This window comes from Lissotriton helveticus, chromosome 9 (genome assembly GCF_964261635.1).
Source record: "Lissotriton helveticus chromosome 9, aLisHel1.1, whole genome shotgun sequence".
Lineage (NCBI taxonomy): Eukaryota > Metazoa > Chordata > Amphibia > Caudata > Salamandridae > Lissotriton > Lissotriton helveticus.
Window position 1 is genome coordinate 1,078,903,138 of NC_136070.1, and position 27,535 is coordinate 1,078,930,672.

Here is a 27,535-nt window from a genome sequence, read left to right on the forward strand (position 1 = left end):
TAGGAGAGGGAAGAGTCTAGAAAGTGTTTATTGGGAGATCATAGAAGTAAAATGAGGTTTGGGATGAGTCAAAGGAGGGATAGGTGAGGGATGAATTTAGATGGGTTGTTTGGGAGAACATAGTATTAAAATAAGGTTTGGGTGATTGAGTAGGGAAGAGTCTAGAAAGGGTTATTTAGGATATCATAGTAGTAGACTGAGGTTTAGGATGAGCCAGGGGATATATTGGGAGAGGTATAGGATGAAATATAGGGTAGTGCATGACAATATCTCTTGCATAGGTGAGACCTATTGGCTTTGCCAATGCTTGTGTTAATTTTACTTTATGGTCCACCTGTATTATGGCAAGAGCATCGGTCATTTTACTTCACTCAATTGTGCCATTTTAGAAGTGCTGTGTTGGAAGTGCGCTCTCTGGTCTTTGCCAGTTGCGATATGTCATCCATCCGCGCCCTATTTTAGACTGGTTTCAGAAAGAAGCATGCTAAAGGCAAGCATGTCTGCATCTCTCTATGCCCAGATCATGTACAGGGCCCGGGACACTTCCCAGACTTTTTTTCTGCAGACGGTAAGCAAGGACTTTATACTACTGTTATATGATGTGCACCTGTGTAGCACAGAACCTAATAGTTTGAAGTTCCTCACTAGTGCAACCGAATATCTAAGACACAGCTCACACATTTCACCTTCACCCTTCCCCACTCATGTTCTAGAAAGCAAAAACATAAAAAATGCTTCTGTGTGTCCAATATAATTGGGTGCTGCTAGGAAGGGTATTGGACACAAAGCAGTCCATGTTCTCTTCCTAGTTTCAGCTGTCAGGGGATTTTAGAAAGTTCTAACCTTGCAATCAAGATCCAAAGGAGTAATGAATGTTTCTGCACCTCTGCTAATCCACAGCCATCCACACACAGGAAACGTGTTGGGTAGCTGTAAAACCCAGGGAAAGGGGAATTGGATAAGAGAGAAAACTGATACACTGGATATTGCTCATCACAGTTGGGCACTAACCTCTACCGGGTTCTTGCAGATGTCCAAAGACAAGATTAAGAACTTTAATATCTTATGAATGTGTTAAAGCATCTAATATTTTCTAAACCAAATCAATATACCTTTGGAATATTGCTGTTTCCAACTCTCATGCTTACTTGAAAATCTGTAATTCCTGAAAATTGAAACATAAATATTATCTATGAAACTGCGGTCATATGGGTTAGGAATTCTTACTTCTTCCACTGATAAGGCAACTATTTTCTGTTTTATGAGATAACGCATTCTGGTTCAAGAATTTATTCAAATATACTTTTAACTGCAATATATTCATCAATATTATGAGGATCGAATTACTTACCTACATGTATCACTACCTTAATACAGTATGTACATCATGAGAAACTTATCAGTCTTTGAAAGTGATGAGGATCCCTCCCACCTCACACAGATGTGCAAATTAGATATGAATGTATACTCTTTTAAGAATAGCTCTGAAAAAGAACCTAAACAGCAGAGTTTGTCTCCACATGTATCATTGGATTCCTAAGATTATTTTTCTCACTTCAGTTTGGACAACATCATTTTCAAAAACATTCACAAACAATCTCCATGGTCTTCCATGAACTCTGGCAACAAGGGCCTGGCTACATCAGCACTGTATTTTGATTTAAAAGAAGGAATACTCTGGACCATGAGAAGCATATAGTTAGTCAATAGCTTTAAAATGACTGCCACAATTTGAAAACCATGGGGCTAATTTACAAGCACCTTGCCCCACTTTTAGCGTCATTTTTAACATGGGAAAAGTGATGTACGGGTGGTACAAGGGGCTTGTAAATATGCCCCCTTGTGAGAGTTCTGTGGCTTCACTGGAAATGTGGTTTCCTTAATTAACTCAGGTGTCTTAAAGGGCATGTCCTATGGAGACACAAACCTCTTTCAAAGTGACACCAACAGTGCACATGCACTGCCAGCCACCCTTTATTTCCTTTAAATGAGTGCACTACCTGCCACTTCAGAGTATTGAGCTGGCACACATGCCGAACATAAAGAGACCACAGTTCATGACATCAGTCCTGTGAGAAAGGGCATGAGGTTTCCGTACCCTTTGCCGAAGAAAGACTGGGAGTATAGAAAGTGGCTTATTAGAAATGAGGGTTTATCATTGGCAGTAGTTTGCACAATGTCTAAGCAAGGACCCTCACTCTGGTCAGAGAAAGTTGAAGTCACACCATCAGAATAACCCATGCTCACCCCCTTGGTAGCTTGGCAAGAGCAATCAGGCTTATCCCCACATATGTAAAGTATTTGCATACACACAGTAACACAGTGAAAACTGCACTAAAGGATTCCACACTAGTTTAGAACAATAGCCAATATTTATCTGATTAAAACAAGACCGAAATGACAAACATCCAACATACACAAGTTAAGCTATACATTTTGAAAAAATTAAATCAAATATAACTTTTAGAAAACAATAGATCCAACAGCACTATCTAGTCACGTTTGACATTTACGGCTCCACAAAGTCAATACGACATCAAAGGAGCAAGAGCTGGCGTCAGGAGTCATGGGGACCCCAGCACAGTAACTTGTAGGTGTCAGAAATCAAAGACGATGCAAGACGCAAGGGAGGTGAGGCATCGGGGAGAGGCAAGTGTGGCTTCAGTTCCATACTGCTATGCAGGTCGTTGTCACATCAGCACTCAAGGAAACTGTGTTGCACAAAGGAGGTGAGACGTCACTGAAGCAAGTGAGGGATCGCTACAGAGTTGTGGAGTCGCTGTCGCCCAGGGACGTTGTGAGGCATAGGGGAGGTGATGTTGTGGCTGCCGATGTGACCCTCGGTTCCTTCCTGCTGGGCGGCATCAATGAGCTGTTGCATGTCAAGCCGCGAGGATTTAATTCTGCGGAGTCGATGTTTAACCCCAGCACCACATGCACAGTGTCAGAGCTGTGCACCACGTACTTTAATAGCGCAATATGCAGGACTCCCACAGTGGCAATTCTTTTGAGGCACTGTGATGCCATCAGGGCCTGTGTTGTAGACACGCTTGTTGCGTCAAGCGGGAAGCACGACTTTGGCGCAGGTGGCGGCACAGTGTCAATGTTGCAGACAGGCACCATTTCCAAAGTCGCTCAAAGTCAGGTTCTTCTTGTAGCACTGAAACTCACTTCAAAGGGCCCAGGAACTGGATTTGGCACCACTTGGCAAGCAGGGCTGTCAGCAGAGGAGCCCAGGTGCTACAGGTGAAGTCTTTGATCTCCCTGAGACTTCCAACAAGAGGCAAGCTCATCTCAAGCCCTTGGAGAAACTTTACAAAGCAAGAAGTAGAAAGCAAAGTCCAGTCCTTTCACTCCCAGGACAGAAGAAGCAGCAAGTCCGCACAGCAAAGCAAACAGCAAAGTAGCAGTCTCTCCTGACAGCAGTCCAGCACTTCTTCCTGGCAGAATGTCTTCATTCCAGGAGTGTTCTGAGGATATGGTGTCAAAGATAACCGTGGGCAGAGAACTCCGCTCCGCCTGCGGAGTTTTGCCTACCCCGTGTTCCGCGGAGAACGCGGAGTAGGCAAAACTCTGCGCACTCCGCAGCGGAGCGGAGTTGGCCCGTCACCTGCCTCCACCCCCCTATTAATATATATCTTAAAAATAACTTAAAGCAATTAAAAACACTTACCTTTTAACTGCTTCGTCCCCGGGCTGCCCTCCTCCTCTTCTTCGCCATTAGAAATACTGCTTAAGAAAACTGCGGATGCATGCCCGCACATGCGCATTTCTTACTAGAAATTTCTATGCATGGGCGTACGCTTTTGAGAGTGTCCTACAACTACAATCTTATATTAGAGACACCAAAGACTTTGTCAACAAAATAGGAGAAGTGGTATGTGCATCATCTCACATACTAATAACTATGGATATTACCAGTCTCTACACGAGTATAAATCATCATCAGGGACTGTTTGCCATCAAATACTTTTTGGATAAAAGGCCAATGAAATTTGCAGAACACAGCAGAATGCTGTTAGAATTTATTGAATACTGCCTATTTAACAATATTTTCCTATTCCAGGGACAGATGTATAGGCAGGTCAATGGGACGGCGATGGGGACCTGCTTCGCCCCCAGCTACGCGAACCTGTTCGTGGGCTGGTGGGAGGAGCAGGTCACCAGGGGCCCGGAATTTGCAAAATGGGCTGACAATTTAAAAGTGTGGTACAGGTACATCGATGACCTCTTCCTTGTTTGGGAGGGGTCAGTAACTTCGGCGGAAGAATTTGTGGCACAATTGAATAGAAATGAGGTTAATCTAAAATTCACAGCTGATATTAATGTATCAACAGTAAACTATCTGGATTTAAAAGTAAATTTAAAAGGGGAAAAGATTGAAACAGAACTATTTAGGAAGGCAACAGCCGGGAATTCGGTACTACATGCCAATAGCAGTCACCCCCCGACTCTTTTAAAGAGTATACCATATGGAGAACTGCTTAGAATAAAAAGAAACTGTTCAAGGGACACTGACTTTGCAAGAGCAGCACAAGATAGCATTAGTAGGTTCCACGCGAGAGGATTTAGCAAAGATCTCTTATATAGTACCCTAAAAAGAGTGGAGAGAATCCCCCGAGAACAACTACTTGAAGAGAAGAAGGAAGAAACCAAAAAAACTGCGAAACAAGAAGGAAAGTTTAGACTGATTACCACCTTCTCAGAAGATTCGAACTATCTGAGAAATATACTGAAAAGGAGCTGGAATATCTTAAAAACTGACCAAATTATAGGGAAAGATGTTCCAGTGTTTCCCCTAATTACTTTCAGGAAGGGAAGATCTATCAAAGATACAATTGTTCACAGCCATTTAGCTGATAAAGTAGAAAAACCAGGAAGAATTAAAGATATGCCAGGTTTTTACCCCTGTGGTAAATGCAAAGCGTGTGAAAGGAGCAAGAAAACAACCACATTTGAGATACCAGGGATACAAAGAAAAAAGACAATATCTAACTTCTTGACATGCAATACCACCCATGTCGTATACTGCCTACTATGTCCATGTGGACTTAAATACATAGGGAGTACTGTGAAAAATGTAAAATCACGAATACTGGAACATCAATGTGCGATCATGAACAAAGATTTTAATTACCCTGTAGCGAAACACTTTGCCATGAAGCACAATAGCAAGAGAGAATTGTTGCAATATTTTGCAATAGACCATGTACCTGTAGATCCAAGAGGTGGAGACGGATTGCGGAGGCTGAGGAGGTTAGAGTCCCGCTATATAATAGACTTACAAACAAAGGCCCCCCTAGGATTAAACAGGAATGAGGAATTATCATCTCATTTAGGAAAAATATAGCAAATGAAGAGATAGACCCCTGTCCAAGAACAAACAATACCATACCCTGTGAGAAATGCCGATCCACGGCTTAATAACTGAGGTTACATTAACAAAGTCGATATGGAAGAGTAGCGCTGGATGTATTGTCACCAGGGTACTAAAGAAAAACTTTGTACATAAGAGATCGCGACCGCACTTAGCGACTCTTTTATTTATTTACTTATTTATATGATTAAATAAGATAATTTGATACAATTATAAACAAATTTTAAATTGTATCGTCTTTGAAAATGTATTACAAATAACTGAACTGTAATAGACAATGTTAATACTACTCACGGGGACAAAATGGTAGTCCGCTTTCTATATGCATGCCCAGTGTGACGAAATGGTTTTAAACATGCCTCCTTCCGTGTCAATGGTAGACACTGACGAAGGAGAACCGAAACGCTTTTGTCTGCTGAGTGTTTAATAAAACAACTGTATTGAACACTTCTCCCGCGAGTGCAGGATTTAAATGAGAGACGATCGGAGCGGCAATTTGTGACATGGGGCACCACCACGAGAGGCACCCGTCTAAGAGTGACCCGGTTTTTGGTGCAGGAACGGAGCGAAGATATATATATATATATATATATATATAATTTGTTTTATATATATATCAAATTATCAAAAAGTTGCCTTTTAGTGAGAAAGCCCTCACGGTAACGATCCCCATACAACCAGGTCGGCAGCGGGCGCTTGCTCACTCTGCCAGCATTGTACACAGGCTGACGTGTTTCGGGAATAACTCCTTCATCCAGAGCCCCTCACAAGTAGACCAACGACAACATAGTTCGGATCACCTGCTTTTATTCAAAAAGTCCCACCCACCTTGGCAAGATCTCACGCCTCTTGTGGCGTATGCTGCAAAGGACTATGGTATTAGCAGTCCGAACTGTACATCAAACCCCAGTGGGTGCCGTCGCTGGAGAAGAGTGAAAATAAAATCCCAAGTGGGAGCGGTGGAGTTTGACAGAAAAATGGTGTTTGCGGTGTTTGCACAGTGCTGGATGCTTGTCCGCACTGTGCGATCATCGCGAACGGCACCATGCACAGCGCAGGCATTCCTTTTCTGCCACTCGAGTAGATTTTTACTCAAGCGGCAGCTTTCTTAATGCAAACCGGCAGTTTCTCAACGCGAGCGATCACGAGCATACGCGACCACTCACACTGAGAAACCTGACCCACCCCCTGCGTTGAGAAATCTCGCCCGGGATGTTTATTTTCCATGCTCGCGCTCGCCAACTTGATGTTGACGAGTCCCCGTGGATTAACGCACCTGGATGTGATGGTTGTGCAGTAACGGGGGGCACAAGGAGGTCTTTGGCTGTGGCCGGCAGTGCGGGACACGAGGAGTTTTGCTGCCCTACAGTCCTGCCATCCCCGCTGACACTCGACGATCCTGGCAGAACATTGCATGCTGGGACCAGTAGTTCCTATCCACTTTGGAAAACCCGAGCAGGTGACACTGATTACGGCTAGGGGGTGGAGCTAATCTGAGTATTCACCTGAGCGTGGTGGGGCAGAACTGTTGAGAGGCACTTTCATCTCCCGTATTACACGCTGGGCGCTGAGGAGGCCACACGGCCGAAATGCATACGCCCGCCTGCGACACTGTGCTTGTGCTGCATTAAACATTCTCCGCTGTATTCCCCCCAAGTGGCCTCAGACTCTTCTTTTGGAAGGTGATTGGACATATTTTGCATTACCTTGCCAGTGTAGTGCTACTGGGGCCCCTGCACCTTTGCTGGCTTGATCATACTGGCTACGATGTGCTCCGGCGCATCTTTCCTTTGTTTCCGAGGCTTCGGACAGCATCAAGCCCACCACTGCACACAGGAGGAAGAGACGCGGTGGCAGAGTCACTGAACTCTGCTCTGGACTCGGCGCACTGCCGCACGAGTCCCCGTGGATTAACGCACCTGGATGTGATGGTTGTGCAGTAACGGGGGGCACAAGGAGGTCTTTGGCTGTGGCCGGCAGTGCGGGACACGAGGAGTTTTGCTGCCCTACAGTCCTGCCATCCCCGCTGACACTCGACGATCCTGGCAGAACATTGCATGCTGGGACCAGTAGTTCCTATCCACTTTGGAAAACCCGAGCAGGTGACACTGATTACGGCTAGGGGGTGGAGCTAATCTGAGTATTCACCTGAGCGTGGTGGGGCAGAACTGTTGAGAGGCACTTTCATCTCCCGTATTACACGCTGGGCGCTGAGGAGGCCACACGGCCGAAATGCATACGCCCGCCTGCGACACTGTGCTTGTGCTGCATTAAAGATTCTCCGCTGTATTCCCCCCAAGTGGCCTCAGACTCTTCTTTTGGAAGGTGATTGGACATATTTTGCATTACCTTGCCAGTGTAGTGCTACTGGGGCCCCTGCACCTTTGCTGGCTTGATCATACTGGCTACGATGTGCTCCGGCGCATCTTTCCTTTGTTTCCGAGGCTTCGGACAGCATCAAGCCCACCACTGCACACAGGAGGAAGAGACGCGGTGGCAGAGTCACTGAACTCTGCTCTGGACTCGGCGCACTGCCGCACGAGTCCCCGTGGATTAACGCACCTGGATGTGATGGTTGTGCAGTAACGGGGGGCACAAGGAGGTCTTTGGCTGTGGCCGGCAGTGCGGGACACGAGGAGTTTTGCTGCCCTACAGTCCTGCCATCCCCGCTGACACTCGACGATCCTGGCAGAACATTGCATGCTGGGACCAGTAGTTCCTATCCACTTTGGAAAACCCGAGCAGGTGACACTGATTACGGCTAGGGGGTGGAGCTAATCTGAGTATTCACCTGAGCGTGGTGGGGCAGAACTGTTGAGAGGCACTTTCATCTCCCGTATTACACGCTGGGCGCTGAGGAGGCCACACGGCCGAAATGCATACGCCCGCCTGCGACACTGTGCTTGTGCTGCATTAAAGATTCTCTGCTGTATTCCCCCCAAGTGGCCTCAGACTCTTCTTTTGGAAGGTGATTGGACATATTTTGCACTACCTTGCCAGTGTAGTGCTACTGGGGCCCCTGCACCTTTGCTGGCTTGATCATACTGGCTACGATGTGCTCCGGCGCATCTTTTCTTTGTTTCCGAGGCTTCGGACAGCATCAAGCCCACCACTGCACACAGGAGGAAGAGACGCGGTGGCAGAGTCACTGAACTCTGCTCTGGACTCGGCGCACTGCCGCACGAGTCCCCGTGGATTAACGCACCTGGATGTGATGGTTGTGCAGTAACGGGGGGCACAAGGAGGTCTTTGGCTGTGGCCGGCAGTGCGGGACACGAGGAGTTTTGCTGCCCTACAGTCCTGCCATCCCCGCTGACACTCGACGATCCTGGCAGAACATTGCATGCTGGGACCAGTAGTTCCTATCCACTTTGGAAAACCCGAGCAGGTGACACTGATCACGGCTAGGGGGTGGAGCTAATCTGAGTATTCACCTGAGCGTGGTGGGGCAGAACTGTTGAGAGGCACTTTCATCTCCCGTATTACACGCTGGGCGCTGAGGAGGCCACACGGCCGAAATGCATACGCCCGCCTGCGACACTGTGCTTGTGCTGCATTAAAGATTCTCCGCTGTATTCCCCCAAGTGGCCTCAGACTCAAATTATCAAAAAGTTGCCTTTTAGTGAGAAAGCCCTCACGGTAACGATCCCCATACAACCAGGTCGGCAGCGGACGCTTGCTCACTCTGCCAGCATTGTAGACAGGCTGACGTGTTTCGGAAATAACTCCTTCATCCAGAGCCCCTCACAAGTAGACCAACGACAACATAGTTCGGATCACCTGCTTTTATTCAAAAATTCCCACCCACCTTGGCAAGATCTCACGCCTCCTGTGGCGTATGCTGCAAAGGACTATGGTATTAGCAGTCCGAACTGTACATCAAACCCCAGTGGGTGCCGTCGCTCGAGAAGAGTGAAAATAAAATCCCAAGTGGGAGCGGTGGAGTTTGACAGAAAAATGGTGTTTGCGGTGTTTGCACAGTGCTGGATGCTTGTCCGCACTGTGCGATCATCGCGAACGGCACCATGCACAGCGCAGGCATTCCTTTTCTGCCACTCGAGTAGATTTTTCCTCTAGCAGCAGCTTTCTCAATGCGAACCGGCAGTTTCTCAACGCGAGCGGTCACGAGCATACGCGACCACTCACACCGAGAAACCTGACCCACTCCCTGCGTTGAGAAATCTCGCCTGGGATGTTTATTTTCCATGCTCGCGCTCGCCAACTTGATGTTGACGATCGCGTACGAGGAAAAATCTCACCGGGAAGTTGATTTTCCTCGCTCGCACTTGCCAACTTGCCGATGGTGAACGCGAGCAAGGAAAAAAACTCCCCTGCGTGAATCGGAGTTTTTGGGAACTCTGCGGTCTCCGCGTAACACGGAGTGTGGAAAACTCTGCAAAGTCCGCGAGCAGAGTGGAGTTCACCGCCCAGGCCTAGTATGAAGGCTATGCAACAATGTTTGTGTGCCCTCTCACCTACATTTTTCACTGATCCTATCTGGTGTGAAAGCGGAGCACATTCTCCTTCCTCCACCGTTTGTGTGGGGTAAAGAGGACGGAGTACCTGGCAGTCATTGTTGCCTCTAAATGTAGCCGCTAAGCTCATGGGCTCTTGATTTTATCTTTTTTGTTTAGGCTTTAAGAAGGAAATACAAATAATTTATAATTACAATTATTCATATTAATATGTTCAAGTGGGTAAGCTACAAATTCTCCCCGAATGTTGTCATATTTATGCAGCAAGTTCACCCTCTTGAAATATTTTTTTTCCTTCAAGCTTTTATGTTTTTGTCTCGTTAATCTACATATCAAACTGAAAAGGGTCTCCAGCTTTCCAATGTTCTGTCATAATAGAAAGTGCAATCAACATAGCAATAAAAAGCGGTTTCCTCTTGATTCTGTCTGCTCAGAGACATCAGAACTCTTCACTGACGGCTGTGCCAGCATGCTGCCACCATCAGTGCTCAAGGAAAAACGACACAGGGTCGTGACTCTTAACCAGCAAGGTTGTGCATGTACAAATATACAATATTACATTGGAGCTAAGTGTTTATTTTTGGTATGATAGTAAATGGATGAATGTATTGGCCAGTGTGTGAGTTTGGATGTGTTGTAAATTTGTAAATTGTATTGTTTATCGAGACCTTGATGTAATGTAATATTGTATATTTGTACATGCACATAAAATTGCTGATTCGCTTATGAAAATAATTATGTTCCACTAGTGAAAAAATGAATGAATAAACTAGTGACGTAAGTAAAAAAAGGACCGTTATGTTTTCTTCATAATGGTCGGCATAAATATTGTCAAGTGATGTCCAGTACTGGCAGTTGTGTTCTTTAGACCGAATGTCTGACATAATATCGACAGACAGAATATCTACATACAAAAATATCGACACAAAAATATCGAAATCAAAAATATCGGAGTCATATCTTCATAAAGGTAAGTACAAAAATATCGAAAAATTAATATCGTAGTACAAAAATATCGAAATTTAAAATATCGTTTTTTTAAATGTATAAATAATAATGTAAAAATAATTTTAAAATACATATAATTTTACAAATAATAAATAAAAACATTAAAACATAATTAAAAAATTAAAACTAATACATATACATTTAAAATAAATTAAAAACGTATTAATTTAATGTCATTTTTTTTTTAATTTCATTTAATTGATCTAATTTAAATATAAATTTATTTTATTTTTACCCTGTACGCCTGTACCCCAAAAACCCAAAACTGACCCTGAACCCTAAAAATACCATTTACCCAAAAACCCAAAACTGACCCTGAACCCTAAAAATACCCTTTTACCCAAAAACCCAAAACTGACCCTGAACCCTAAAAATACCCCTTTACCCAAAAACCCAAAAGTGACCCTGAACCCTAAAAATACCCCTTTACCCAAAAACTAAAAACTGACCCTGAACCCAAAAAATACCCCTTTACCCAAGAACTAAAAACTGACCCTGAACCCTAAAAATACCCCTTTACCCAAAAACTGAAAACTGACCCTGAACCCTAAAAATACCCCTTTACCCAAAAACTGAAAACTGACCCTGAACCCTAAAAATACCCCTTTACCCAAAAACTGAAAACTGACCCTGAACCCTAAAAATACCCCTTTACCCAAAAACTGAAAACTGACCCTGAACCCAAAAAATACCCCTTTACCCAAAAACTGAAAATTGACCCTGAACCCTAAAAATACCCCTTTACCCAAAAACTGAAAACTGACTCTGAACCCAAAAAATACCCCTTTACCCAAGAACTGAAAACTGACCCTGAACCCTAAAAATACTCCTTTACCCAAAAACTGAAAACTGACCCTGAACCCTAAAAATACCCCTTTACCCAATAACTGAAAACTGACCCTGAACACTAAAAATACCCTTTTACCCAAAAACTGAAAACTGACCCTGAACCCTAAAAATACCCCTTAAAAAAACTAAAACATATAAAATTTAAAATATTATTATATACTTACCTATACTTACGTTGTAATGGTATGCGTTGTAAAGGTACCTGCGTTGTAAAAACATGTGTTGTAAACACATGCGTTGTAATGGTTTTTGCGTTGTAAAAATTTCGTTGTAATGGTAGTGCGTTGTAAAAGTTGCGTTGTAAAGGTTGTTTCCCCGGTGGATAGCGTAGGGGTAAAAATTACTATTCACACTCCAGAGGGTGCAACAGTAGGGAAAGCGTTGGATAGCATGGGGGTAAAAATTAATTCCAACACTACTCCCACTTTAACACACAACACACTACACATATAAAAAAGACAATTAATATAAATTTCAATTAATCAATTAATAACAATTAATATTACTAAATTGATGTAATTATAAATGAACTAAATAACACATATTAATTACTAATTAATTAACAATAAATACCAAAGAAAATTACAATCTCTTTAATTAATTACATTTAATTATATCACACCCTATCCCCCTATAAACACACAACCCACTACACAGAAATAAATCATATCATTCATTCACTTAATAATTATTAATTACCAATTAATTATTATTTAACAATAACAAAAATGTAAATATATTAGCACATTAACTCTAAATAATTTAATTACATAATTAATATTATTTAATTACCAATTAATTATTAATTAACAATAACAACACATTAAATATATTAGCACATTAACTCTAAATAATTTAATTACATAATTAATATTATTTAGTTATCAATTAATTATTAATTAACAATAACAATAAAGTAAATATATTAGCACATTAGCTGTAAATAATTTAATTTACTAATTAATATTATTGTTTCCCAATTAATTAATTAACAATAACAAAAAATTATATATATAAAAAAATTACTCTAATTAATGTAATTAACTAATTAATACTAATTAATTACCAATTAATTATTAATTAAAAATATGTACAAAAATATATTAATTAATTAACTAATTAATATTAATTAACTACCAATTAAGTATTAATTAAAAATATTTACAAACATATATTAATTAATTAATTATTATTAAATTACTTCCCACCCTATTCCCCTATAAACCCACAACCCGCTCTGATACTAAAACGCAAAATGTAAACAAATTTACAAATTTTCAAACATACATTACAAAACATATTTAACAAACATATAAACAACACATTAAAATACATAACACTAAACAAAATTTCGATATTAGTGAAATTCGATATTAGTAACATACATACCTTAAAAAAACGATATTATGTCTGTCGATATTTTGGACATCGATATTCTATACTATCGAAATTAAAACATCGATATTATTGTATATCGATATTTTAATTTCGATATTTTGTCTGTGTACCCTTTAGACCATCAGTGCTCAAGCAGATAGGGATCCCTGGAAATTCCCAATGACATTGGGAACATGGGACAGGTGCTCTATTCTCGTCCACCCGCACAACCTGCAGGTTCACAAAGTTAGAACAGCACACAACTATCTTAGTATCTTCCATCGCAGGGTAAGGCTCTGATCTGGAGTGATCTCTCCCACAGAGATAAATAAATATATATATAGAGCACCGATGGGAGCCAGTCGTCTTTATGGCAAGACTTAAATTATGTTATGGGTTCTATGCTACCTCTTAGAGAATGGAGTGGGAAAACACCTTTAGAGCATAGAAACAGCTTGGTCCTAACCTTCACACACTTAAAAAAAAAAAAATGACATAATTTTTTATTTTCTGTATCTATTTAGAGACAATGAAAACACAGACTCTAGCTTTAGAAAGTGTGCTGCAGCCTTCACAGAAACTTCTATTTGTATATGTGTCACTAGTGCATGTCATTGCATCAACATGTATTGCATAGAGACACAGATGATATAAATAATTATATCACCTACAAATTCAACCGGTTACTTCTCATGTCATACCACCACTGGCAGAATTCACTACACCAGTGAAGCTACAAACGATTACTATTTTCCTGATGTGTTTGCTGTATAGTGACGCCACATACCTGTTGGTTTGCAAGGAACAGCTAGATGCAGAAAGTTTTAGTTGAACCTTCCAGCTATAATTAATGAATGTAATGATATTACGACAACTGTCTTTATTTTATACATACGGCTGATAGTGTGTATGATATCACAATACACTGATATCTGAAATGATAATAAATGTGCCATTACTGCTGATACAGACCACCATCAGCATTCACACCTTCATTTACATCACTGAAACTACTAACGACTGCTCTTTTCCACATCTATAGCTCCCTTGATAAAGACGTCAGCTTCCTAATAGATACCAGGACCACTTTTGACCTTAATCAAATTGTTAACAGTCCCATCACAATCTGCGGGACACATCCTGGATGGGATCTTTACGGACCACCCTCTTCTTCAATTCCTCCAGGCAGTACCTCTTGTTTGGTCTGACTTAACTTGGCATTACTATTTGACATCATTCCCATCAGCAAAGCTTCCCCCTCTGCATCATGTCCTTCAGCCATAACCATGAGCCCATGGCACAAAATAGACTCCACCAACCTCAGTAATACTCTGTTAGCATCCAAACCTATTCTAGCAGAAGACCCTGATAAGTTGGTGGCTCACTACTGTAGTGTCGTCAAAGTGAGGGAGAGACCACCTCTCCCAGTCACGTAGGGGGAGACGGGTGGGACCCCCTACACATGAGTGCAATGGACCGGACTGACATAGACAAGTCCAGCGTAAGGAAATCTAATAAAGAGCTCGGGTTTCAGTTAGTAGCTGGCCACTACTTTATACACTGTGTACAGTCGATTATTGTGTGCTCCCGTAGGGCCTATGTCCACCCAGTGAAACACTAGAACTACCACACCTGGCTAGTCAATGCTACCAATCTTTCATCACTCAACAATTACCTCCACCAACCATAGGAAGTCACCATCAGAACCTTGGTATTCACCCAGACTAAAGGAACAATAAAGGGTGTACCCGCAACCTAGAGCACAAATGGACACTGCATTATAAAGAGTATTACAAAGAGGCATAAAAGCAATCTCTTCAGGTTTATAAAACCATGATCTTCAAAGGCGAGCCTCCTGCTTTACTGCCAAAATAGAAACTGCTCAAAATTCCACAAAAGGACTGTTTAATCCCTGTCTAATACCATCGGAAGCGTTATCAACAACAGCAGCCAAACTTTCTGCGACTTGTTTGCGACGAGTTTTAAAAAGTTGTAAACTGCCCTGATATGCAAATGTAAGCCGTTTTGGCTATCTGTTTCGCTAATGAGGGCCACGTTTAATTTGCTGCCTGGGCCGATTTTCTGTCCAAGTCTGCACCTGTATAATATCGGTTAGTCCCAGAAAGCGTCTATTCCTTGGTTTTTTGCAACATTAAGTTTTTACTTTTTGAATTTCTAGAGGAGTACAAGCCATTGACTGGAGTCATGCCGAGAGCTGCAGATTTCCAATATTGTGTTCAGATTTTCTGGTAAAAAATGAAATGATGTAATGTGTTAACATAACAAGGGGCGTTGGTGGGTTATTGCTCCCTCCCAGATCCACTTCCTGTAACTTTGTTCGCAGGAGTTAACGTTTTCGACTGCACCCCTTCCTCCTAGAAAGGTTAATGTCCAGCTTGAAAACTTTCAGAACTCGGCAGCCCTTGGGCTTCTGAACTGCTCGTGTTTGCAATATCAACTGCAGACCAGAAGCACCAACGGTTTCAGAAGGCAAAGCTGCCAAAATACTTTAATAGTTGTTTTATTGCATAAACTGTCGAGTTCATAGTCTGCTCGTTATTTCACACCTTCCAATAGGAAAAGAAGAATAACTGCTCTCCCTCAATGATCTGCTTTGTTTAAAAACGTTGCTTGAATTAATGTGAAAAGAACTCCATTCTATTCCGTTTTACATCCTTGAACAGTAACAAAAAGAAATTGCCAAAAGCAGATAGCGAATAATGTGAGGCAGAAGACACATTTCCCTTGAAGGTGAACACACCAGCCATCCCTTGTTGGGACACTCAGTGGGCACAGGGGCTAAGCCCCACCAGTTCCACTCAGCCACCACTGCAAGTAACAGCGTCACGCATGCCCCTCTCCAGCCCCCTGTCACTCACAAACCAGACATGAAATACGCAAACACAGCAGAGGCATACTGGATGGTTAGGTAAGAAAATACCTACTTTCTAAAAGTGGCATTTTCAAACACAAATCTACACTAAAAGATGTATTTTAACATTCTGAGTTCAGCCATACTAAACTCGAATGTCTACCTTGTTCCCTGGGTCAGTTAGGATAATAAAATGTTATAATTAAACTGCCCATGCTTGCTTATGGGAACAGGTAGCCTTGCAATAGTGAAAAAGGAGATTGGCTGTAAGTAATTCACTATCAGGACGTGCCACACATATCAGGGTATGTCCTACCTTTTACATACTATGCACCCTGCCCAAGGGGGTACCTTGGGCCTACCTCAGGGGTGACTAACATGTAGAAAAGGGAAGGTTTAGGGACTGGCAAGTGTTTGCATTTGACAAGTCAACATGGCAGTCCCAAACTGCACACAGGCTCTGCAATGGCAGGCCTGAACCATATTTTACAAGCTGCTTCTGTGGGTGGCACAACCAGCGCTGCAAGCCCACCGGCAACATTTGATTTACAGGCCCATAGGCCCACATGGTGCACTGTACTAGGGTCTGACAAGTAAATCAAATAGCCAATCAGGGAGTCACTAATCCATTACAACAATTTAAAATAGGAAGCACTTGCACTTTGGCACTGAATAGCAGTGGCGAAGTGCCCAAAGCATCTAGACCAGCAAAAACATAGAAAAAACACAGGAGGCACCAGCAAAAAATGGAAGGGAGACCCACGCCAATGGTGCCAAGTCTAACAGATGGCAGACTGGAAGGAAAAGTTGTATCCTCTGCAATTAGGTAAAGATGGATGCTCAAATAAGATGAGTTATCAGAGTCTAGCTACAACCAGAAACCAATCGTACATGATGTGGTCCAAAGTGGCATTGATTGGATGAACTTGTAGCATCTTATCAATTCAAATCCATTAAGTTTCCTTACTGTTATTTTAACTGTTTATTTGGCTTATGCCATTACTTCAAATGGCATATCTTTAACCAATGTTTTAGGACAGAGGTTCTTAACCTTGTGACTTGTGACTTTGTGGACCTCTACTGAATCAATACTGGAAGATGGGGGGCAAGGCCTAAGCAGATTCTGCTATTTGGGCCAAAAAACAATACAGAAACAAGTATACTTCAAACAAATGCATACATTATGAAGTGTGTTATTGAATTCACAAACAAAATAATATACAAATAGTTTAATTTTAAGTTTAATGGGAATGTTGGAGCTTTTTAAAATGTGGTTCAATTTGTAAAACAAGAAGTGATATGCTAGATTCTAGCATATCAGTTTCTCTTTTTTCTCCTAATGCATGCTGTATTTTTGTCAGGGCATACAAGTGCTTCAGTTGCGACCATCAATCATCCATACTGGATGGTAGATGTGCAGAGCATTTTAGTGGTCACAACCATTCTGGTTCGGTGTTTGCAAGCTTTAAATGTTTTTTTAAATGTACTACTCCCAATTTAGTAGTCTGTAAATGTTTACTGACTCCTAAAATGGGAATGTGACCCTGTACCAAATCATTATTTGGAAGATGTATTTTGTAGGCGTCCCATCCAAATACTGATTTGGTAACATGTATAAATGTTTTGTGACTAAAATCTGGTTATCGACTCCCAATTTGGTGTGGTAATGCATTTACAAAAGGGAAGGGGTATCCCTAGAACCTTTTCCCATTTGTGTACTAAAATTGTTTGTTGCAAAGTGCAAATTAAGGGGTCGATTAGGATCGCGGACGGACTTGAGTCCGTCCGCGACCCCTGAGGAGGAGGGAACGTCCGCATGGGCTGCGGCGTTCCCTCCGATCTGATTAGGATGTGACCGCCAGGGTGGCGGTCACATCCTCTATCTCTAACATTGCGGTGGGTGCAGCTTCAAGCTGCACCCGCCCCAATGTAAAAAATGCATGCACAGCATTTGCGTGCACAAAGCGTCAGGCACCGCGCGGTGCCTGCTGCATTGTGCACGCAAATGCAGGGGGGTACCATAGGTACCCCCCATGTGCACCCACCACCACCCCTTCACCCAGGGGGCCCGCAACGGGCCCCCGAAGTGAAGGTCCGTATGCTTTTTCACGGCGGAAAAGCCGCCGAGGAAAAGCATAGAATTGCAGACATCCTAATATGCCTGGCGGTGTCTGATAGACACCACCAGACATGTTAGTGCTTTTCTGCCGCGGTCGCCTTCCGACCGCGGCGGAAAAGCTGCGGACAGATTATCAGACCCACCAGCCACCCTAATTTGGCGGTGGGTCTGTGGAGGCTCCGCTGTGGTTTTCCCGCATCCTCCGGGCCGGCGGTGGCTTCCGCCGGCCCGGAGGATGCGGGAATTCCGCAATCATAATGACCCCCTAAGTGTCCCTAAGCATTTATCATCTGTAAAGGCCTCATGCAGTAACGAGTCTTAATGGCCCTACCAGTCGAGCATCAATGGCCTCCAACATTACAACCTCCAAAGTTGTTCCACTTTTTCAATCTCTGATAGTTTTTGCAAACACCATGAGAGAATAAAAAAAGAAAACACTGTTAAAATTGCTGAAATATGGCAGTTCAAGAACCACAATTGGGTTCTCAAACTGCAGTTGTAATAGTGGCATAGTTGGACATACTTTACATTATCCCTTTTATTTGTATTTTTTTCTGTCTTCTCCAACACTGAAAGCATACATTTGGAGAGGGGTTTAAATGGACACCCTATCAATCTCACCTCCTCTTGCCCAAGGAGTGGGAGTTGGGGTCTTGTTGTGTGGGCCGGTACAGCTGCCCTTGAATCTAATAAGATTCTTTCAAATTAAACTGCAAACCGGATGGGTCCTATTTGGAAATTGAAGAGGCTGATGGTAGTGGGGAGGAACGTATGTACGGGAGTCTAAGACGGGACGTGCGGAAGGCGAGGAGGGTTCAAGTACAGAGGGGTGAGGCCCGAAGTCCTATTGAGGAGCTTGTTGTGTCTGGTGCTATTAACATAGGTTATAAAAGCAGGAAGTAGGAGCAACATGGATTTACAAATTATCATGTATTGCTCTCAAGAACTCCTCCTTCCAAAAGTTGACATTTAAAACACCTCAGGCCTTGCTGCCCTTCGACTATGATGTATTGGGATTTGGTTGGGCAATCTTTAGTTCCTGAAGTAGGAAAACATTTATTGACAATGCAATTCCATTGACTTCAAGAGACCACCGTTCATTTTTCGAATTTCTCAACTTTCTTTTCCAGGTTATTTTGTTGTTGATTCTTCAAGCACTCAGAATCATAATTTGTAACTTCTAGCTTCATCATCCGTCACTGCTTTTTCATCTGTATGCATATTTTTAAAATTAAGGTCAGTGGGAGGTCCCTCTCTTTGTGTCCATAATAGGATGTATTTTGGAGCTTTGAGATTAGTGTGCAACAAAGCACTGTGGTAAGCCCCTGCTTGAGCGCTTTTCTTCCTAATTGATTTGGGGGTACATTAAGAACAGATGCACTTGCTTTCATTTTAAGTGTATCTTCTTCTCTTTGCCTGGGGTAGGTTGTAACAGATTTCTTATGTTAAAAATTTTGCAGGAATAAAGACGCGTTGACGTACATTTTTCCATGCTAACTGAAAAAATGGTCAGTCTATTTCACAACTAAAGCACATAAAACAGATTAACACAAATAGTCCACTAGTGTAGCACAATCCTTGGATATAACATTTAAAATTGTACCAAGCAATTAGACTTTACCAAGCAGCCAACAACAGACATCCTCACTTGAACACTGAAAAGCCTAGTAATTGAGAAAGAAGCCAAGGGTCCTTTTCCAAGCTCTGCCTGGTGTATCCTCCTTTGGGGCCCGGATAAGAGTACCTTTGACCCACATTGCACGCGCCAGGAGAATTTTAATGGAAGAGACTCTGCCCTCGCTGGAATCAGGGTCAAGAGCGTAGGGCTCGGGGACAGATGCGAAAAGGGTCTTCTGAGGCTCTAATCCATCTCCAACAGATCCCTGAAGATGCGGCAACAAAAGGGAAGCAGATAAATTTGCACCAAGGAATGACCCACAATTGGACCACTGCTGAAGAACTCAAGAAGGATGGCTGGGCGAACAAGGTGCATCACAACACTAGCTTCTCTGGCAATTATTTCATCACTGGTGATCTTTTCCTTTCTTTCCGTCACCCATTGTGGCCATTCATCTCAGTCTTGCTCTACTTTATTCATCCAGGTTCTCACACAACAAACCATTTTCATCTGCAGCGGTCCATTTGTTTAAAATGTACCTATATTTAGGGATCTATCTAAACAAACGGCATATTTGTATTTCCATTTGTACTTATTAGGATCAAACCAAACAGGACATAAGAAATTGACAGGTTGGTTACACAAATCTATGAGGTAGGATGTTTTGAGTATGATGAGCAAGAACAGTATCCCAAGATATTAGATGTATAGATAATAAACAAATATTTATTAATGATACATATTGAACAGTATGTCAGTAGGGAGTGAGGAATAACGTAAGGGATAGAAAGACACTACATACACAATTGCATTCAAGAGATCACTTTGGACAACATTCAGGTTAGAGGATGAGTGTTTTGAATTCTATTTTAAAGGAATATAGGGCCCATATGTATGAAAGGATTACTCATTTCTTAATTGACTAATCGCAATTTTGGTCCAATAAGAAACGCTTAATTGATTTTCCATATGTACAAATAGGGAATCACAAAATGCAATTTCTACCCAGTACAAATCACATTTTGCGATTCCTGTCAATATGAAATAGCAAATAGTGATTTCCTCTTTGCGATTTCCTAAGCACATGTTCAAAGCATGTCTTAATGCAAAAAGGTCATTTAGAAAATGCTATTACCATCACCTCCAATTTGATTGTAACCATGTGCAATATATATTTTTTAATGCACCCAAATGCATTTTTTAAAGTGCCATGTAGCACACACATCCCTCTGCTCTACTTTTTAATGGGGTGCATCAAGTGGGACCTTAGGCCCATAGGCACCCTTGGTTTTGCATTTCCTAATTTTTTGGTTTCCTAATAGCGATTCCTATTTTGTAGGAATGGCTATTAGGAAATCTCTATTTTTCTACATTCCATTTTACATTCCCTAAATAGCAATTTCTTATTTAAGAAATGCAAAATGGAAATTTTGTACATATGGTCCATATTGACGGCATGACTCTGCGATCAAGCTAGAGGACGTGTCAGTGGTGTGGCACAGGAAGATAGAAATTGTGATAGCCAGATTGGGAGAAGGGAGTTAGTAACAGCATAGAAGGGAAGCTTCACAGAGCATACAAGGAGTGGAGGTAAGCAACCTAGAGAGAAACAGCGAGGCTGAAGAGGGGGAATGGTTCAGTCGTAAATTGTCTTGAAGATCAAAGGAGCAAAGGAGGTGGAACAGGCCACTGGCTGGCATTGGTGTAGAAAGGTGGGCTCATGCCAAGTGACAGTGAAGAGCATCCTTTTTGTGAAGTCGTTTGTCAAGGGGGGAGTGGACATATGTAGAAAGTCTTAAAGCATTCTACTGCAGTAGAACACTTTGGAAATAGCAATTGTGTTTATAAGGCCCGGGGGAAATGTGCATGACACCTGCATCATTAGTGTCATTATGCTAATTTCACAGAACTGTCATAGGAAATTGCTAAAATCACGCTATTACATCAATTTGTGTAATTATGAGGTGTTTGTGGTAAAATTTACAGTGAACACACCTGAACAATGCAAACGACAGAGTGTGAGGCTGTTGTTTGTTGTGCTAGGTTTTGTTGCACTTTTTAGCGCACAATGCCATCCTCATGTCCAAACTGGACACAAGGATGCAGTTCACTCTAAAATATAGCACAAAATTCGAGTTTTGCATTTTATGTAATTAAATTTAATTCCACCCAATTTTGTTGAAATTTTTCATAATTACGCGAAAGCATATTAAGCGAGTTTCACATACGCCTGGTATTTAAGAGTGACTCTCTAGAGTGAAACAGAAAGTATGTTCACTTTTTTTATATTAAGCAGCTAGGATCTGGCTACAGCAGCTGTGGGTGGGATAATGGCGTGTAGATGATTTTTAATCTCCGTTAATATGCATAACTGCAAGTACGGGGGAAAAGTGAAGACATCTGGTGGAAAGGATATTGTTGGGCCCAGAGGAGATAGATTCGATTAGGCTGGCACTTAGGTGATTTCGGATTTAGATTAATCGAGCATGAAGGGACTATTTATTTATTCATGTATTTATTAAAATCAGCTTTGCCGTTTCTAACAAAGAACACAATGAAGACTCATAGCATAACACTCAGATTGTGAAATTAATTTAAACCAATGAGAGCAATTGATTTAGCCTAGGAGGTTGGACCGAGGACAGTGACTATCAATAATAGATGAGGTACATGGTGGACCACACTGAACAATGCTATCAAGCTCCTGGTATCAATGAGACAGTTAAAGGCCTGTGGATCTGAGGAATGAAGCAAGGGAATGCAAGGATATTTGAGTGTGAACATCATAGAGATGGAATTAGAAAAAACATAGAGGCAAAATTATAGAGAATGTCCTCCAGGGAGAGGAAGCTTGAAGAGGCAGTGGGCCTAAGACAGAGCCCTGGGGGATGTCCAGTGGGGAGCGGGTAATGATACTTTGGCCTAATACCATGAGACGGGGAAAGAATGGCTGAAGACAGAGGGGGAGAATTATTTAACTTTTGTGTGCTTTGTTGCTGAACAAATAGGGGGACGGTCCTTGTTGCGTATCCTACTTTTTCTGAAACATCCATTTTCCCTAAATGGAAATATCTTTGGAGTAGGTCATCGCAAGTCAACCAGTCCTGCCATCCGGGCCTGCATTTCTGGCCCATGTCCTTCGGTCTTTGCTTCCTAAGGGCCTTCGATACTCTGTTGCTGGCCATTTTGATTGTACCTTTAAAGGCTAATAAGTCAACTGCTCTGTCAAGGTCATTCTACTGCATCCTGCACTTTACCAGTAGGCATGCAGGCCAGGCAGGAATAAGAAAAGTAAGGGTAAAGAGAAAAGGAAAGAAAGGGAATATATATAGTGAAGTGGGGCAGAACTAGAAAAAGAACAGACAAGAAGAGAAGTGAAAGAATGACAAGAGCAAGCAATGGCAGGAAAAGTGAAGAATATGCAACAATAAAAGATTAAACTAGACTGCAGGAACTTATTTGAGCCAAAGGGGTTGGGGGTGGGAGAGAACACTTCGAGAAACAAAACTGTAGAAATAACACAAAGCATGAAAGGTTAAAAGAAATAGAGTATGCAAAACAAAGGGGAAGAGCTACACAAGTGAAACAGAAAAGAATATAATAAAAACAAGAGAATGAAAGGAGATAAGTCTGTTAAAGAAGTAAAGAGGTAAAATAAGAGGCTGTCGAAAAACTGGAACCTGATTTTGATGGAGAAAGAGAGAAAGAAAGGCAGGTCAGTAGGTTAGGAATTAAGATACAGCCTGCAGAGATGCATTGCACCTTACACTCCACAGGTTCTAATCTCAGCCTGAAAACAAAAGGTCAATGCCTCGACTGCCTTGACAGAAATCTTTCCTGCAAGTAACAGATACGAATGCCAATTAGAAGGTTTGGTGGATTAATGCACCTGCTGCAGGGATTTTGGGGGGATTTCAGTGTTATAATTTGTTCACACGTTCTGACCTTAGTGAAACAGCTCACTCCCAACAGTACTCTGACAGTGAGAAGTCTATATCCGTGGAGTCTGTGATTAAAACGAGGACACAAAGACACAGAAACTGACAAAGTACCCCTAAAATGCTGCTCTGTCCCAGCCACGACCCCTTCAAACTCTGACAACAGTAACCCCTGACCATAATCCACACTCACGCGCAGGCCACCTTGTCGATCTTGCCAAGCCCTACGGGATATTTGCCTTAAATCTGCTTTCTTCATCTCTCTCCTAACATTGTTTGACCTGAGACATGAATATGTGACTTAACTTAAAAGGTAACATTGCCTTTCAAAGCATATCAGCTTGTAAGCAGGCCTTGAGCTGAGGTAAGGCCTTTTGTTTAAGCTGACTTTACCATCCATTCTGTTGATCGGATTGCTGCGTCTTAAGTGTCACCGTCGCCAGGAGGAGTTCGCACAGTTTCACATCTCGTGAAACCAACCGCCTGCTGCTGACAAAGCTACTCCCCAAGGGAGATGAAGTGGTTTTCCCCAGGGGCCCGACTCACTCACGCAAGGCAACACAACATTAAAAGTAAGCTCGGTAAATACACGGCACCTAAAATCCAGAGCACACCCCGCAAATTAGATGAAAAAAACAACAAAATTAACAAAAATATATTTTAACATTGAAGTCTACAGAGCTTCGAGATTGGATGGTGAGGACTGTCACTACTAGCCAGGGGAGAACCGTGTCAATCTGTCATCCTAGACTAGAAAAGTATAAATGCTTGTGCCTCCCTGGCCTCATTTGTCCGCCATCTTGGGGTAGGGCAGGTTCATAATTTTGCTTCCTTCATGAGTATGAAAGTTTGCAGTGAAGATTTGAACATTGTCAGTAGGTTGTACTAAAATGATGGAACAATACTGGCACTGACAAGGGGTAAATAGTTTCTTCATGTAAAAGTGGGGTAGCCTCAGTTGCATATGGGTTTGAATTGCACTATATTTTCTTTTAAACAACTTGTTTGCTTGCCCTTAATAGTTGGACTTGTGACAGGTGGTAAATTGACCCTGAAAAGTGATACTCTTCATGCAAGGACGAAGATCAGGTGAGGCTCCAGGCATCAGCAGTGCAAGATTTCTAGCAGTGCGCTGTTTTTGTTCTGCCGCTTTGTCATTTAAGACTACAGTTGGGATCACGTGAATTATGCAACAGTGGAGAGTCAAATTATGTGGCAGGGTTGACTAAGTTATGTGACAAGAATAGGCAAAGTATGCAGTGTGAATTAGCATATTTAGAAGCAATGATATTTCACTATCTAGTTATTTGTACACTTGTTAACACTTTATGGGTAAATGTTTCACCTTCTTATTATCAATCTAGCCCCTAAAAAGCAATCCACAACTGAAAAGTGACCTGCCTCCTGTGCTTTATTTGTACCGGTGTTTAACAGTACTCGACACCGGCAAATGGTGGTGCTGTCAGACTGTTTTTAAAAGAGCACAAGCAGTGTGTAACAATTCAATATGCAATTAAAAAAATATCAATATCAGCATTACCAGGCTATTCTAATAGCTTTGCAACATCTGGTTTAGTCCTATTTGGCACATTTGTAGGAGTGTAGTGGTTAATAGTTGGCACTGGTACTAGTATTTGGCACCGCTGGCAGGGGCCTTAGGTGGTACAAGCTGCAGGCGTGGCCTCCTGAAAGGTATCTTTGACCCTGGCACTTATTTGTTTTTGCAAATTAAGCACTGCCTACCTCTGCACAACAACAACAAAAACCGCCACTGCACTGCAACATGTGTGGTAAGGTTTTAGTAACTTTTGAACCGTTCCTATGGACATTGTTTGTTAAATCCTGCAGATTATACAGAAAATGGTGCATTATTTGGGAAGTTTGGCAAATCCATAATCATGAGGAAAACCCTGCAGTTGCAGAATCACAAAATGGCACTGGCCCTGACTAATATGCATGATTAGCAATTGGATTCCATGCCCATTCGTTCTTTGTCCTCTCTGCTGAAACTGCGCCTAGAAGTATCACATTTTCCAAATCCCGGGAGAGCCCAGGTCATCAACTTTATTTGTGTCAACCACTGACCATCATCCAGGATTTGTAAGAACCCCCCTAGTCACGGTTACCTGGGCTGGATTTGAACCAGTAACCCTAACAAATATCTTATTTCAAACATGACTAAACTCTCCTGAGGCTTTAAATATATCAGATGAGCTCTTGCTTTCTTCTGCGAGAACCACATGTGTTTCCTGCACAGGTGAATGCCCAAAGATGGCTGATGCACCGCCAGCGTTGCAGTTGTTCTGCCTCTTGCCTCCCAGAAGGGCAGGGCCGCAGCCTGGTTTTGCCCCTGAGGACAGGGATGAGGCGTCGACTCCCACGAGCTCCGCTGTGGAAACACACTGCTTCAGGTGTTAGATTAGAGCACAGAGGCATGTTTCTTGAGCAGAATTATAGTAGAATTGTGACATTTTTATTTTACCAAGAAATCAACTCCAGCCTGCAACAGTCTTTCTTGAGTGGACTTTTATCCGAGGCCTAGGATCTGATTAAAACCCAGAAAAGTGACGTCGGAATGAGTCTCGCTGCGAATTTTACGGCCTCAAATGGACTGGCGTTGCTGTTCTTTGCACCACAGCTGTAATTACATTGATTTTCCCTTTATTGCCGGAGCTCTGGGCCGGTATTGTTGTAATGCAGGTCGGTTAGCACCGCTCCATCTCAGCTGAATAAACAAACTGAGAAAGGAGCGAGCCATGTTCAAATATTAGTCCGGTTCAGGCAGACGGAGGAGAAGATTAGACATAAAAGTGTGTCACAATAATATGGTCAGAGATTATGGACAGATGTATTCTGTGAGACCGGATAAAAGGTGCTGCTTTCCCTCCGCGCAGGGAGCGCGTGGCTATTGTCTGGGCGCGTGGCAGAGGGGTTAAAAATGTAATTGGAATATAGAGCTCGCGCTAGCGTGGCTTAGCAGAGATCAGGGTAAGCCCTCCGAGTAGCAGCACACAAGGCTGGTTTGTGAGCGCCTGGCTCTGCCGAGGGACTGCAGCCGCCGCCGCCGCCAGCGACTGCCAGGCGATGGAGCCAGCCCAGGAAACACAATGAAAGCGGAGTTTGTGTGAGAGGCGCGAGCTCCCTGCCCTTTCCCAGAGCGCGCGCGGCAGAGCGCGCGGAGTGCGGCACGAGCCCTCGGCGGAGGCACTGGCGCGCGGCGCGGCTCTGAGGAGGGGACCCATGGCTTCTGCCTTCATGTGCGGCGTGGAGGACCTGCTCTTCAGCGGCAGCCGCTTCGTGTGGAACCTGACTGTGTCCACCCTGCGGAGGTGGTACTCCGACCGGCTGGGGGGATGCGGGCACCTCCTGAGGACCTGGTGCGGGCTCAGAGAAGTTTACCAAGTAAGAGCCAGGGGGCATTTAGAGGGGTACAGGCTGGCATGGGGAGAGGGAATAGCGACAACTAATTACATATATCCACCACACTGCACCATCAGCAAGTACACTTATTGCACCTTCACTGCTGACGCATGCACATTTACATCAAACTTCATTTACTTCACTCAGTGCCTTGCTGCTATAGAGCATCTTCGCCTCTTCGGTATGTTAGTAATTGCATCGTTTACTTACAAAGCATCTTTCCAAGTAGTCACAGTCAGAGTTTTCTGAAACTATGTTTCTGACATCAAATGTTGTTTTATTAAGTTTAAAAAAAATATAATTGACTCTAAATAATTGCTCGAATTGGCTCCACAGTCTTTGCAGTAATTTAATGCATCCTATACAATTGGAAACTTCGATTCACCTTCTACTGGGAGTTTGCCTAGTATGCAATAAAATATTATGTAGTTTCGACAGAAGCAGAGCGAGGCAAGCCCTTCTCATTTGTATATATACTGTTT

General features: G+C 42.7%; 1 protein-coding gene across 2 annotated transcripts in view; it reads left to right on the top strand.

The window, feature by feature from the left end:
• FRMD4B (FERM domain containing 4B) overlaps positions 1 to 27,535 on the top strand; it is a 596,661-nt gene that overhangs the window by 38,572 nt on the left and 530,554 nt on the right. Inside the window, exon 1 of one of the 2 annotated variants that reach the window (XM_078661468.1) lies at positions 26,562 to 27,035. The exons of the other annotated variant lie outside the window; for it this stretch is intronic. Coding sequence (XP_078517594.1) covers positions 26,874 to 27,035 — 162 coding nt within the window. The 5' untranslated portion in view covers positions 26,562 to 26,873. Of the gene's footprint in view, positions 1 to 26,561; positions 27,036 to 27,535 lie in introns of those variants that run through there. 2 annotated transcript variants of the gene reach the window in all.